This window comes from Aedes aegypti, chromosome 2 (genome assembly GCF_002204515.2).
Source record: "Aedes aegypti strain LVP_AGWG chromosome 2, AaegL5.0 Primary Assembly, whole genome shotgun sequence".
Classification (NCBI taxonomy): Eukaryota; Metazoa; Arthropoda; class Insecta; order Diptera; family Culicidae; genus Aedes; species Aedes aegypti.
Window position 1 is genome coordinate 214,201,261 of NC_035108.1, and position 13,400 is coordinate 214,214,660.

Consider the following 13,400-nt stretch of genomic DNA (forward strand, 5'->3'; position numbering starts at 1 on the left):
CAAACAATATAATGTGAAGTAATAATCATGAAAAATCATAATCCAAACGTTTGATAGAACGATTTTTTGATGGACTATGTGTACTTGGTCCACTCTGACTGAACTAAAAACCACCGTTCAGTAAGTTGGTTAACTCTGAATGAAAAATTAACAAGAAAATAACAATCATTTAATACTGCATAGCTCTAAGATAAACAGATTATCAAGACCCTTCGACACCAGTATCGTAAATTCATCACTAATTCATATCAGTGGCAATATACCGATCGGTACGCTATAGGAACGATCGATGGGTGTTGGATATGCTCTTATCAGAGAGATTGATAGCCTATAAAGGTGAGATCTTTTTTTTTTTTTTTCTTTTTTTCTAAGCAATGGGGGGATAATCTGCTCAACAGACTCCGGACCGAGGTCCGGGAGAGTGGGGTTGGGGACCATTTACTACGTGCAAGCAGTAAACAGGACTACACCCCCGACCCACTAAACCATTTCCATTGCCGCCAAACCCTTCGTCTCTCCGGGACCACCAAGAAGGCATTGCTTCGGAGAGGGGCTATTGCACATCGCATCCTCCAGGTTAGCTGCGTAGCCATGCAGCAACGAACATCGATGACACGCTTATGGGGGTCCACCAAGGTAGCATGCTGGCGCATTGCCAGCTTCCCGGGTGGTCCTCACCTCCCGTTGTCCGCTGAAGGCGGGCAGGGTCGACCACTAAGCCCGCGCCCAGCTGCACCGCAGGTATCAAGAACTGATACTGCGGGCTTCGCAATTTGACCTACTGAAGGCTCAGGCCCTATCAGCTAGCACGAGCTGGGATTGCTGACGAAGGGGCCTCCACCTGCCCCGAACAACCAGAGGCTCGTACCCACCCAGTAGGCCGGCGCCACGACAGCAGCGCTACCAGGATGTTCTCCCCGCGGCCACTTAATCGCTGTAAGGGTCGATTTCGACCGTAGGGCACCGGTATGACCTACGTAGCCGACTGCGAACCCTTGGACCACCTGTTGATTAGCGTCTGCACTAGTCACTCCTCGAGTCCACACGCCACCTCCTTTGGAGTTCCGAGACGATGTGGGTGATAGCCGATGAAACGGCATTCCAGCCAAACTCGTCTGCACACATCCTCTGGACCAAATTGTCCGGAGTCGTGTCCCGACCGCATGTGGCAAACATGCGGTCACGCATTGTGCGGAAACGCGGGCACACGAACAAAACGTGTTCCGCCGTTTCCTCTAAACCTGCACAAACTGGACATTCGGGAGAACCCGCATGACCGAAACGGTGTAGATATTGTCTAAAGCATCCATGACCTGAAAGGACCTGTGTTAGGTGGAATGTTAGTTCCCCATGGCGCCTATTGACCCAGATATCTAACCTCGGAATCAACCTGTGAGTCCACTTATCCCTTGGTGGAACTGTCCCACGCACGCTGCCATTTGACCATGGAGGCCAGTCTGGCAGTCCTGCGTATGCCTCTTGTGCCGCGCATTTCGAAACACTCTATGTCTTCCATGATAAGGATACCAATAGGCATCATACCGGTGATGACACAAAGTGCATCGTGTGACACGGTACGGTACGCGCTCGCAACCCTCAGGCACATTAGCCTATAAGTACTCTCTAGCTTGCTACGGTAGCTATCGGTACTCAAAGCCGTGCCCCAAGCCGGGCCACCATACCTCAGTATGGACGAGGCGACACTGGCCAGAAGCTTACGCTTGCTGGCGTACACCGCAGAGCTATTGGACATCATCCGGGACAGTGCCACAATAGCTGTGGAGGCTCTCTTGCAGGCATAATCGACATGGCTACCGAAGGTAAGCTTGTCGTCGATCATCACCCCCAAGTGTTTGACGGAGCGCTTCGAAGTGATTGTGCAGTCGCCTACACTGATCACCGCTTGCTGCACCGACTTTCGGTTGTTGACAACAACAGCCTCCGTTTTGTGGTGAGCCAATTCCAGTTTCCTGGAGCTCATCCACTCCTCCACAATTGCGATCGAGTGGGCTGCAGTCAATTCCACTTCTTCGATCGATTCACCGTAGACCTCCAGCGTAATATCGTCGGCAAAGCCAACGATGACCACACCCGCCGGGAATTTTAATCTCAACACCTCGTCGTACATGACATTCCATAACACCGGACCCAGGATGGAACCTTGCGGGACTCCTGAGGTTATGTGAAAGCACTTCCGACCCACCTCTGTGTCATAGACTAATACCCGATTCTGGAAGTAACTTCCGAGAATCTTGTACAGGTACTCGGGTATCCCCAGACGCAGGAGCGCATCAGCAATAGCCGCCCAACTGGCACTATTAAATGCATTCCTTACATCCAGAGTCACTACTGCGCAGTAGCGAATACCCCTCCTCTTACGCTGGAGTGCTATCTCAGCGGTTTTCTTAACCGCCAGAATAGCGTCTACAGTGGACCTCCCTTTCCGGAAGCCGAACTGGTTGCCTGAGAGACCATTTACACCCTCGGTGTACCTCGACAGTCTGTTGAGGATGATCTTCTCGAGCACTTTCCCCACCGTGTCAATCAAGCAAATTGGTCTATACGCCGACGGGTCACCGGGTGGTTTCCCCGCCTTTGGCAATAGTACCAGGCTCTGCCTCTTCCACGCATCTGGAAATACTCCCTCGTCCAGGCATATCTGCATAGCAGATCTGAACATACCGGGAGCCTCCAAGATTGCGACTTTGAGGGCCAGGTTTGCAGGGCCAGGGATTTTGCAATCCCTACAAGTTCCTCATCAGTTACTCTATCCTCATCGCCAGCCCCAATCCCCGGCTGTCCTACAAAAGGAGGCCATGGGCTAGGGTTGTGGCGCGGGAAGAGCCCCTCGATGATCCCCTCCAGCATCTGTGGAGATTGCTCCGTAGGAGCAATTGCACCTCTTGTCTTCGCCATTACGATCCTGTAGGCATCACCCCACGGGTTCGCGTTGGCACTCTGACAGAGTCCCTCGAAGCAGACCTTTTTGCTTGCCCTTATCTCAGACTTCAGCGCGACTTTGGCAGCGGTGAACACCGCCCGTCGTTCTTCACGCTCCTGCTCGGTACGTGCTCGCTGCATCCGTCTCCTGGCCCGTAGGCAGGCACGGCGCAGGTTCGCAATAGCTTGAGTCCACCAGTATGTCGGTGGTCTCCCATTCCTAGGTTGGACTTTTCTAGGCATGGTCGCATTGCATGCACGCGTAAGCACCGCTACCAGTTCGTCCCCGCTTAGGCCGAGTAGGTTACGCTCACGGCGGAGCGCCTCCCTAAGTACTTCATCATTGAAGTACGATGTCTTCCACCTACGAGGGCTTGGCCTTGACCTAGCCGCTTCCTCAACCCGCTGCCTGCTGTTGTTGTAGTCGATACTGTAGCGAACCGCCAGGTGGTCGCTGTGAGTGTAGGCATCGTCTACCCTCCAGTTCGAACTACTCGTTAGGCCAGGACTACAAAAAGTAACGTCGATGATCGACTCCACTCCGTTACGGCTGAAGGTACTTTTGGCACCAACATTAGCCAGATCGACATCTAGCACGGCCAGTGCCTCTAGCAGGATTTGACCTCGCTGGTTCGTGTTACGGCTTCCCCATTCCACGGCCCAGGCATTGAAGTCACCCGCTATTACAACTGGCCTTCGCCCTGTCAGCGCGGTCGTCATACAGTCCAGCATCTGCGTGAACCGCTCGGTCGACCAACTCGGAGGCGCATAGCAGCTACAGAAGAGGACCCCGTTTACTTTGGCGATCACGAAGCCCTCGTAGGTAGTAGACACCAACTGCTGGACAGGGTATTTACCCGTTGTCCATATCGCCGCCATTTTTCCGGATCCATCCACGACCCAGTTGCCGTTGCCGGCGGGTACTCGGTATGGGTCCGATATGATGGCGATGTCCGTCCCCCACTCAGCAACTGACTGGTACAGCAGTTGCTGAGCTGCGTCACAGTGGTTCAGGTTCAGCTGCGTTACCTGCACTGTGACTTTTCGTTGATGGCTCGTTTGAAGGTCGGGCACCTTGAGCCTCCCGTCGGGTGATTGTTGTTCACGGACTTGCCGGAACAAATCAAGCACTTGGGAGGGTTCTTGCAGCCTAGTGCCTTATGACCTTCCTCACCACAACGCCTGCACAACTTGGTCCTATCAGGGCCTTTACAGCCCCAGGACTTGTGTCCAGGTTCCCTGCACCTAAAGCAGATCACTGGTTGCTCATGTATGTTCAGTGAACATACTGACCAACCAACCTTGATCTTACCTACCTTAGCGGACTTATTTGCGTCTGCCACAGGTAGGTGTACTAAGGCCACCTGAGTACCTGCCGGACCTTTCCGTAGCTGAACGGCGGTGGTGGGCACCTGCACTTCGCACTGTTGCCGCAGTGCCGTGACGAGCTCTTCTGCGTTAGTGATCTCGTCAAGGTTCATCACCTTCAGAGTCACTGACTGCGTCAGAGCCCTCACTTCAACACCAGCGCCAAGGACCTCTTCCACCAAACTTTTGTAGGCGGCGCCCTTGCGCTCCTTGTCGCGCTTAAGCTCGAGGATCATTTCACCTGTACGAGTGCGTCTGACACTGCGTACGTCGGCTCCTAGATCCGCAAGCTTCGCGTCACTGCGCATCGCCTTCAGGACTTCCGAGTACTTGGACTCTTCCGTCTTGATGATGATCGCATCACCCTTTTCGCGCTTGGCACCTACCCTCCTACCTTTCTTAGGTCTGGTATCCCTGCGCTCCTGATTCTCCTGTTTCTTCTTCTTCTTCTTCCTCACTACGGTTGTCCAGGGGGCGTCCCCCCCCTGCTCCGCCCTGACCTGTGGTGATGGAGGACCTCTCAAAGGTCGCAACCCCCTGTTCCCATCACTCCGTGAGGGGCCAGCCTTTTCGGGCCCACCCTTCTCGGCTTTCCGGGACGCCTGGCTGGGGTCCGATTTTCCGGCACTTCTGCCGGTTTTCGGGGTCAGTATCCGCCTGGCCTTACGAGCGCCGCCGGGTAGCTCCTCCCCTGACGGCTGCCTCGCGCGCTTCTGCGATTGCTTGCTGTAAGCATTCGCTTCCACGCTTTTGGGGCTGCCCGCGAAAACGAAGGGTTCCGTCTGGGTAGACTTCGGCACCTTCAGTTCCACGGGTTCTGCCGCAGCCACAGTCACCATGGGTTCAGCATGGTTCTGCTTGGCCGCCAACATTGACTTACGAAGTCTAAGCAAGGCCTGCTTGAGGTCCTTGCTGATGTTAGACTTCGAGGACGCAAAGTCAATTATGGAGTCGAGCTGCTATGCAGCCACTTCCATCGCAGAGAGCCCATCTCTACTTTTATTGATGGCCCTCATCAACCACGCTCCATCCATAACTTCACCCGATGCGTTAGCCGGGGATGAAATATGGGTTCCAGCACTGGCACTACGTGCACTGCTGCCTCCTCCTGCTTCTACTCTCCTCAACGGAGATCTAGCTAGCCCACTTCTTGCGAAGGGGTTCGCTTCCCTACCACTGCTACTACCTGCACTACTACTATTGTTTTGATTAGATATTGTACTAATTTTTGAATCCCACGAGTAGCACGGGAAAAGAGGTCCACCACGCCAGAGCCCTGCATTAACGCGGTAAGGGACAAAATACTGTGAGGGGTGCCCAGGTGCCCCACAGGCTCCGTTAATGGCCGAACATCTTTTTCACCCCTTCGACCATTATTCCTCAGCACGGTTTTTCGCATCACACCTTGAATTGGGGGTTACCCCGTTTGGTGGACTCTTACCACCGGAACGGGTTGTCCGTAGTTCTATTCTGGACGCCGGAACTACACGGCCAACTAAAGGTGAGATCTACTGCGGGTAAAGTGTACAGTGGTTAACAAATTGTGTCACGCATTCTATTGTGGGGGACGCAATAGGTGCCTTTTAGCGATTTTCCCGATTCAAACCCTAGAGATCTTAACCATTGAGCATGATCAAGGGAGCTATACATTTACCCACCTTACTTTATATGACGATGGGACAAATTTCCCAATTGGCGAGGAACGTACCCCTCGAGAGGTGGTCTTTTGATACCTGAGAAAAACGTTATTTTTTTCATCCGCTATTCCGGAAACATTTATTGCACTAATTATTTACTCATATACCAACAGTTTACTTTCAATGTGTTTTAGGCCACAAAATTACATTTGTCTTTTGAGTTAACTTGACACCATGCCCCAAACCCTCCAATTAAAACGTAGTCCACTTAGACATGATACAATGAACGAAATTCAATTGGAAACACATTTAACTTTTCTATGTCGGGCACACAATCATAAGAAAATAACCGTGGCAATTCTCCGAAATGTTCAGTCCCTCATTTGCGTATGCAATGCATATTTTACTGTACCAGGTTCAATAGATTGAATGCATATTGATTCAGAGAATATACCCTGTAAAAGATTGACTAGAGCCAATGAATTCGCTATCATATTTTCATTCATTCGCTATCATGTTTTCATTCTTCACTTTTATATTTTCATTCTGAAGCTTACTTAGAAGTTACTCTGCTCATCCTTGTTATACTACTTCATTATATATTTATTTAACTATTGAATTAAAATATAATAAAAAACAGTGTCTAAAAATGCATCCTACAAATAGTTTGTATACTTTTTGATCATATTTCTCCAAAACTCTTTCCTTTCCTGAAAGGGGTTTTGTATCATCCTCAATTCTGATGTGATATCCAAACAGTCCAAGTCAAAGTCCGGTGAAGTACGTACAACTTTTTTCACCGGTTTCCATTTGAATCGCAGGTCATCGCCATCTGGTGTTGGATCACCGTATTTCGCAAAGTTGGTCCACAACCGTATAAATTGTTCCCTAACTTTTTGCTCTTCGCTAGCTCTTGGTAACCGTGGCAAGAATGCCGCATTGAATAGATATAAACAATCATCTCCGTGAGAAGCTCCTTTCAGATTACTTGCTTTGTACAGCGCTTTGGTAAAGTTGAATCGTCCAACATACGAGAATACATAATGGTACTGTACAGCATTGGGTTGATATTTTGCTAACCATTCAGCACTCAAATTCGATGTGGTCATAAACGTGTGGTCAGAGAACAGATCTGTAACTTCATTGCTCGTTTCTAGACCAATCCGTTTGTTCCCAAAGTAAAATTGCTTGATTTGATCTCCTACTACTGTTCTATTTAAGCCTGCTGGATGGCCCATCAGCTCTGGAACAAGCCACTTCGGGTTTTCGTCAAACTTCTTCAATCTATGTTTGTTCGATTTAAATCCTAGAATTCCTTCGTTACTCGTGTATCCATTAATCATTGGAATTCTGATGGTGTCGACTGATTTAAGCAGTTTTTCTGGCGTCTGGTTCAAGATGGCATCCTCGCTGCATAGTTGTTCTACGACAGGCCTGAAGGGAAACCTCAATGGGAAGGTTTTTTCTTGCTCATTGTTACATAACACTTGATATCTGGCTAATACTTTCGCAGGAGCTTTTCTAAGAACATCTGAAATATAAAAAAGAAACAAAGTCGATTAGAGCAGCGAAAAACTATTTGGAACTCAAATCATGACATAACCTGGGGGGTAAGAAACCGATACGAAATGTCTGTACTACACAGTAAGAGTGTCCATATCCCATCCATTTTACTTGTCCCGGGATTTGATAAAAATTGATTCGGACAAAAACTGATCCTTATCCCGGGAAATCGTGGGATCCTGGGATTTTAAAGATTTTCAATAAAACTTGTATTTTTGTTAAAATGGAAATATAATTTCAATTCTACAATGTTTTCACATTTGAGCATGAGCATGAGCATGATTGACCGCCCGCAGTTGCTACTGCGTTATAGCCAGAACAGCTGTACTTACACAGAGAACCAACAGACACTACTCGGGATCAGTAGCATCCTCAATGTGTAAGTACTGGTGCTCTCATTATTATACTTGCTTTATGGAAGCCGAGGAGTCCTCTGCACTTCCACGAGAAAACACTGGGAGTTTGGATATGGAAAGGATTCGTTTTGGTAAACGATAAAGATATAATTTGAAATAAATACGTGAACATATACACGGATGATTGATACCGATGCGATAGTGCGGTTTCTATGCGATCCGGATTCCGTCGCTCGCCCACAAAGGAGCATGCAACAGATTCAACGGATCAAACGTTTCTCTCAACAATGTTTTCACATTTAAGTTTAAAAATTAAGATTGATGAAAAACAAACAAATAACAAGAAATTTATTCTAATTTCATTAACAAAAATCAAAGCCTATCTTGACTTACTACAGACATGTCTTAAAATCCATTATAAAGTATGGTAAACATTTAAGTCATATTGTTAAGACAATTTGATCCAAGAATTTTGAAAATCTTCTAAGTACAAGAGAAACGTTTTAAAATCATTGAAGGATGAAGTGGATCATACTACAATTTGATTATTAAAAATAAGGTGAAGATAAATCAAAGCCACACATCAATTCCAAGAGCACAAATCGGGAGAGCTGGATATCCGTTTGTGCTGTAAACTTGATCGAATGGTCACTCGCTTCAGCTCAAGATGTACTTTCAGAATTGTTGTATCGGTTAGAAGTTATGAAAACGGATAATGTTGTGAAGAATCGCAATAAAAGACCTGTGCAATCCCGGGATGGACACTCTAAGGTGTGGCCCACTTAGAATTGGAACAAATCTTTCTTACAACGACTTAAGTGGTCCAATTTAGAAGCTGAACTATAACTTATAAGCTCTATAACAATAATAACATCACATGGAACAAGAGAGAAAAAAAAATAATTGCGCACAAAAATTAGAAAAAACTGTCTTGATCAGGAATAGAAATCGTAAAAGTGTTAATTTCAAATTTGGTTTTAAATTAATTCTGTAAGACTCGTACTGAATAAGTACCGTGCAATGGATTCGACTTCGGATAATGAAGCCTGTGATCATACCATGTCTGCAGACAACCAAATAGGGAACAAAATTAGAGAAAAGTGGCCAAATTCCGTACCATGAAGTTGTTTGATCAAGTGTTGACGGATTTGAAGAATTTCTTCATCAAAGGTGACACCCACATAGTTGACCCCAACTCAGCCCAATTAAGAGATTTTGGGCTATTATGAAGCGGAAGCTAAGAGCGAATGAAAGTATAGCCAAAACATCGACGAGCTGTAAACTAAATGGAACGAACTTGTCAAAAATATGGATGGAAATAGTGTGCACAAATTAATAAATAGTATTCCGGGAAAAGTCCGACAATTTGTTGTAAAAGAGGATAATTTTTTTTTTTAATTTTTCCTATGAAGCTTACATGCATTACAACATTTGAGTTCAAGCAGAATTATTTTTTATTCCCAAATTATTCCAATTATGTGTATGTTACAATTCTAAATGGGCCACACCTGGGAGGGAGAAACCAATGCAAAATTTATCTACGTCACAGCGAGCCGAGATTTTGATGTCACAAACTGTCACTGCAGTGCACTGTGGGCCCGGATCTTAAACAGTGGACAAACAGGATAAAAGCGCGTAATTAGCCAAAGCATATTTTTACATTTCATCAAAAGTAGCAAAAATCGAATTAGAATCAATTCATGCACATTCAAAAGCAACGTCACGAGAGCCCCCTTTAATCTAGTTGAATATAACGTATATAAATAAGGCTCTTTTTACTGTTTTCAATAAAACCTGAAAATTAAACGCATAGAAAACTGTGGCCCTTTTTCATCGTTCGTCCAGAAAGATCGAAGGTACACAACAAATAAAAGCTAGCGATTTTAACCAAGCCTGCCTTGATTGTCGTTGGCAAACTGGAGTTATCTTGCAGTTTGGAAAAAAATGTATCAAATTTCGTGTGTTCGTGTGTTCCCTCCCAGGGCCACACCTTAGTCAAAGTGAACCGAGATTCTACTGTCACGAACTGTCACTGTGAACCGGGATCTTAAAAAATGAACAAAGCGCGTAATTGATCATAACATATTTTCCAGGGTTGTTAACGTTAATCAACGATAAACGCCGTTAACGTTGATTGTACTCTGGATCAAGTTGCGTTATTTTTCATGATTGTTAGCGTCAACGTTAACGCGTTTGCGTTGAATCAACGTCAACGATCGCCGCTAACCAAAGCGTTGTCTTATGTTTCGTACAGGTTCCTCGAGAATGTTAAGAAACATCAATAAACAACTCGTTTCTATGCTGATACCCCGTATCCATGGAAAATTGATTAAAAAATCTAAGTTCACAGTGCAGAACAATTATTTGGCACCCAGCAGTCAGCCTCTTTGACCGTCAGTTTTGATTTCTTGGAAGAACTATTACAAATTGCAAAGATTCCATAGCAATATTGTAACCGTCGTTCCAGCAACCCACAACAATGAGCTGAAATCGTTACCAGAGAGTGGCTTCCTTTGCCTCCAGTCAGCATAAGGTGTCCTTTTTTCTACCCTTCCAACAACCAAGATGTTTCTGAGTGACTGCCCCCAGAATGACCCGATGTTTCATTTTCAAATACAAGTTGTCATACTACTTTAACAATTTTATTGCAATCAGAAGTGGCAATGGCAATAGAGCAGATTTTCCCACTTCCGAGACTGTGCACTTTTACTGTAAACATCATTTTCCCACCAAATCCGTTTGAGAGAAGGTCAGTTAACATTCCATAAAAACTGCACTGAGATCATGCATTTGTTTTCTTCTTTAAATCGTTTCTGAACATGGCATGTGTCAGTGTCTAAGTTGAAACCGTTGAAACTGCCCACACAATTCCTAGTTATCTTGTTCTAATGTTAGTAATAAATAGTTCACTCGTTATTATTATGTAAACTGAATCATTTTCTGGTTTTCTACATTTACTTTTTAACTTCTGTCGAATAAGACAACGAGTTTTTTTTATTATTCGTATCTCCAAATTGTCAACGTTAGAAATAACGAAGTCGTTGACGTTAAATCAACGCTGTACGTTAACGTTATCGTTAAATCGTATTTCGACGCAATCAACGCATGCTTCGTTAAACGTTACAGATTAACGTCAACGAATTAACGAAATTGTTGATTGACGTTATTACGATTGTTAAGAAAATTTTCCGGTTTGCGGTAGCCGCAGAGTTCTACCGCAGCTGTCAAAGTACTACCGCAGGCTTCGAAATCATTCCATCATTGAAGCAAACAGTTCAATCATAGTATGCTTGAAAGAGAAAACGCTATGAAAAATAGCAATAAACAACGATCATCAAGACGGTATCCAAGGTATCATTGAAGCCTACTGATGATTCACCAGTGCAAATCACTGATGTGACAGCTGCGGTAGCTTTTCGTTGCACCGTAAAACGGAAAGTTTTCCCTAAAATTGCAATAATAACCCTGATATTTTCGCATTCCATCAAAGGTGGCAAAATCGAATGAGAATCAATTCCTGCTTATTCAATAGTAATATCACTAAAGCACATTTTATTCTGATTGAATATAAAGTATCTATTTAATTTTTCCATTAAAAATAAAAATTAAATGCATAGAAAACTGTGGCCCTTTTTCCTTGTTTGTCCGGAAAGATCAAAGGTTCACAAAAAAACTATCGGTATTCATCAAGTCTGCCTAGATTGTCGTTGGCAAGTTATCTTGCAGTTTGAAAAACTTTGTATCATATTTCGTATATAGTATCTGTTGATGGGATATGGCAATGTCTCACCCCTTACTACAGTTTTTTGAGTTTTTGACATTCTTACCCCTTTTATATTTGGCCCTTCTGGCAACACTGTAAGTGTTTATGTTTTTAAAGAAGACGACAACAACAAAGTTTATTTTTAGCACTAGTGAATTCGATACCGCCATTGTATGTAAATATAGTTCGTCCTTGCTCGTAAAAGTATCGCGGCGTTTGTTCCGTTTTATTTAATCCTTCCGAGACCAGTACGTGTGTGTCCGCTTGTGCTCTGTGAGAACTCTGCTTGCCAACAGGTTATTGGCCCAGAGCGAAGTCCGGAAGGTGAAAATAGTGAGAAAAGTGATCCCGCGGACCGGTTTGTTTTTTCCCCCGTCGTGAGTGTGCCTCTTGTGTGTGAAGATGGCTGATTTGGGCAAACTTTCGTTTGCGCGGCTGAACAACACCAACTGGCAAAGTTGGAAATTCCGTATGGAAATGTTGTTGATGCGGGAAGAACTGTGGTATGTGATTACCGAAGTTAAGCCGGTGACTGCACAGTGGACGAAATACGAACAAAAAGCCCGTGCAACTATCGGCTTGTGTGTGGAAGATAGCCAGTTTAGCCTGGTAAAAAGTGCCACAACCGCGAAAGAATTTTGGGACAAATTGCGCGCGTACCACGAAAAGTCGACGATGACTTCCCGAGTGTTTCTGCTGAAGAAACTGTGTTCGTTGAACTTGTGCGAGGGTGGTGATATGGAGAAACACCTCCTAGAAATTGAAGAACTGTACGATCGGTTGTCGACGACCGGTATAGACTTGGAAGAGCCACTTCGGATTGCCATGATTCTCCGAAGTTTGCCGGACTCCTATGGCGGGCTAGTGACAGCCTTGGAGGGTCGGCCAGATGCCGACTTAACCATGCAATTGGTGAAGTCGAAGTTGCTCGACGAATTCGAGCGAAGAAAGGAGAAGAATGGTGGTTCGCGAAGTGATGCAAGCGCGATGAAGAGTTCAACGAAGAACGGGAAGCAAAGTGGTACGGTACAGATCCGGAAGTGTTTCCACTGTGGAAAGCCGGGTCACTTTCAGCGAGATTGCCGAATACTTGCGCGGCAGAAGAAAGGTGACGAAGAACGGAAGAGGCCCGAAGAGAAGCAAAGTGCTAAGCAGGCGAAGAATACTGGCAGTGGTGTGTGTTTCATGGCCGGAAGTGTTCCACGCGGGTCGTGGTTCATAGACAGTGGGGCAAGTTGTCACATGACGTGTGATGAGAGCTTTTTCTCGACTTTGAAAAAGAAGAATGGCCCAAATGTGTTCCTGGCCGATGGAAAAATGGCTAAAACGGCCGGATACGGTGAAGGTACAGTGCTCGGTGTGAACAGCGACGGTGATGCAGTTGATGTGAAGCTTGTCGACGTTCTGTACGTTCCATCGTTGACAAGTGGACTGATTTCGGTGGACAAATTGACAGCGAATGGTTTCACGGCCGTTTTCAAGGACGATGGATGTGAGATCCGTAACGCTACCGGCTCATTGACGGTAGTAGGAGAGCGTTCTGGCTGCCTATACCGGCTGAAGCTAGCAGAATCGTCGAAGAAAGTTGAAGGTAAGACACACACCCTTAATTGTCAGCATCAGTGGCACCGACGTTTCGGGCATAGGCACCCCGATGTTATTAGGCGAATTCGCGAGGAGAAGTTGGGCATCGGCATGAATGTGAGCGACTGTGGCATCCGTGAATGCTGCGAACCGTGTCTGGAGGGGAAGTTGGCGAGGAATCCGATTCCC

General features: G+C 45.9%; 1 protein-coding gene and 1 long non-coding RNA gene across 2 annotated transcripts in view; one reads left to right on the forward strand and one right to left on the reverse strand.

Annotated features, from left to right (window-relative positions):
- Positions 1-6,221, forward strand: LOC110676367. The gene is made up of 2 exons (XR_002500311.1): positions 1-336; positions 5,810-6,221. It is a non-coding gene; the product is annotated as an uncharacterized LOC110676367 (long non-coding RNA).
- The window catches only part of LOC5574466 (acetylcholinesterase), a 27,378-nt gene continuing 20,149 nt past the window's right edge, over positions 6,172-13,400 (reverse strand). The window contains exon 4 of the mRNA XM_021843925.1: positions 6,172-7,476. Coding sequence (XP_021699617.1) covers positions 6,602-7,476 — 875 coding nt within the window. The 3' untranslated portion in view covers positions 6,172-6,601. The remainder of the gene's footprint in view (positions 7,477-13,400) is intronic.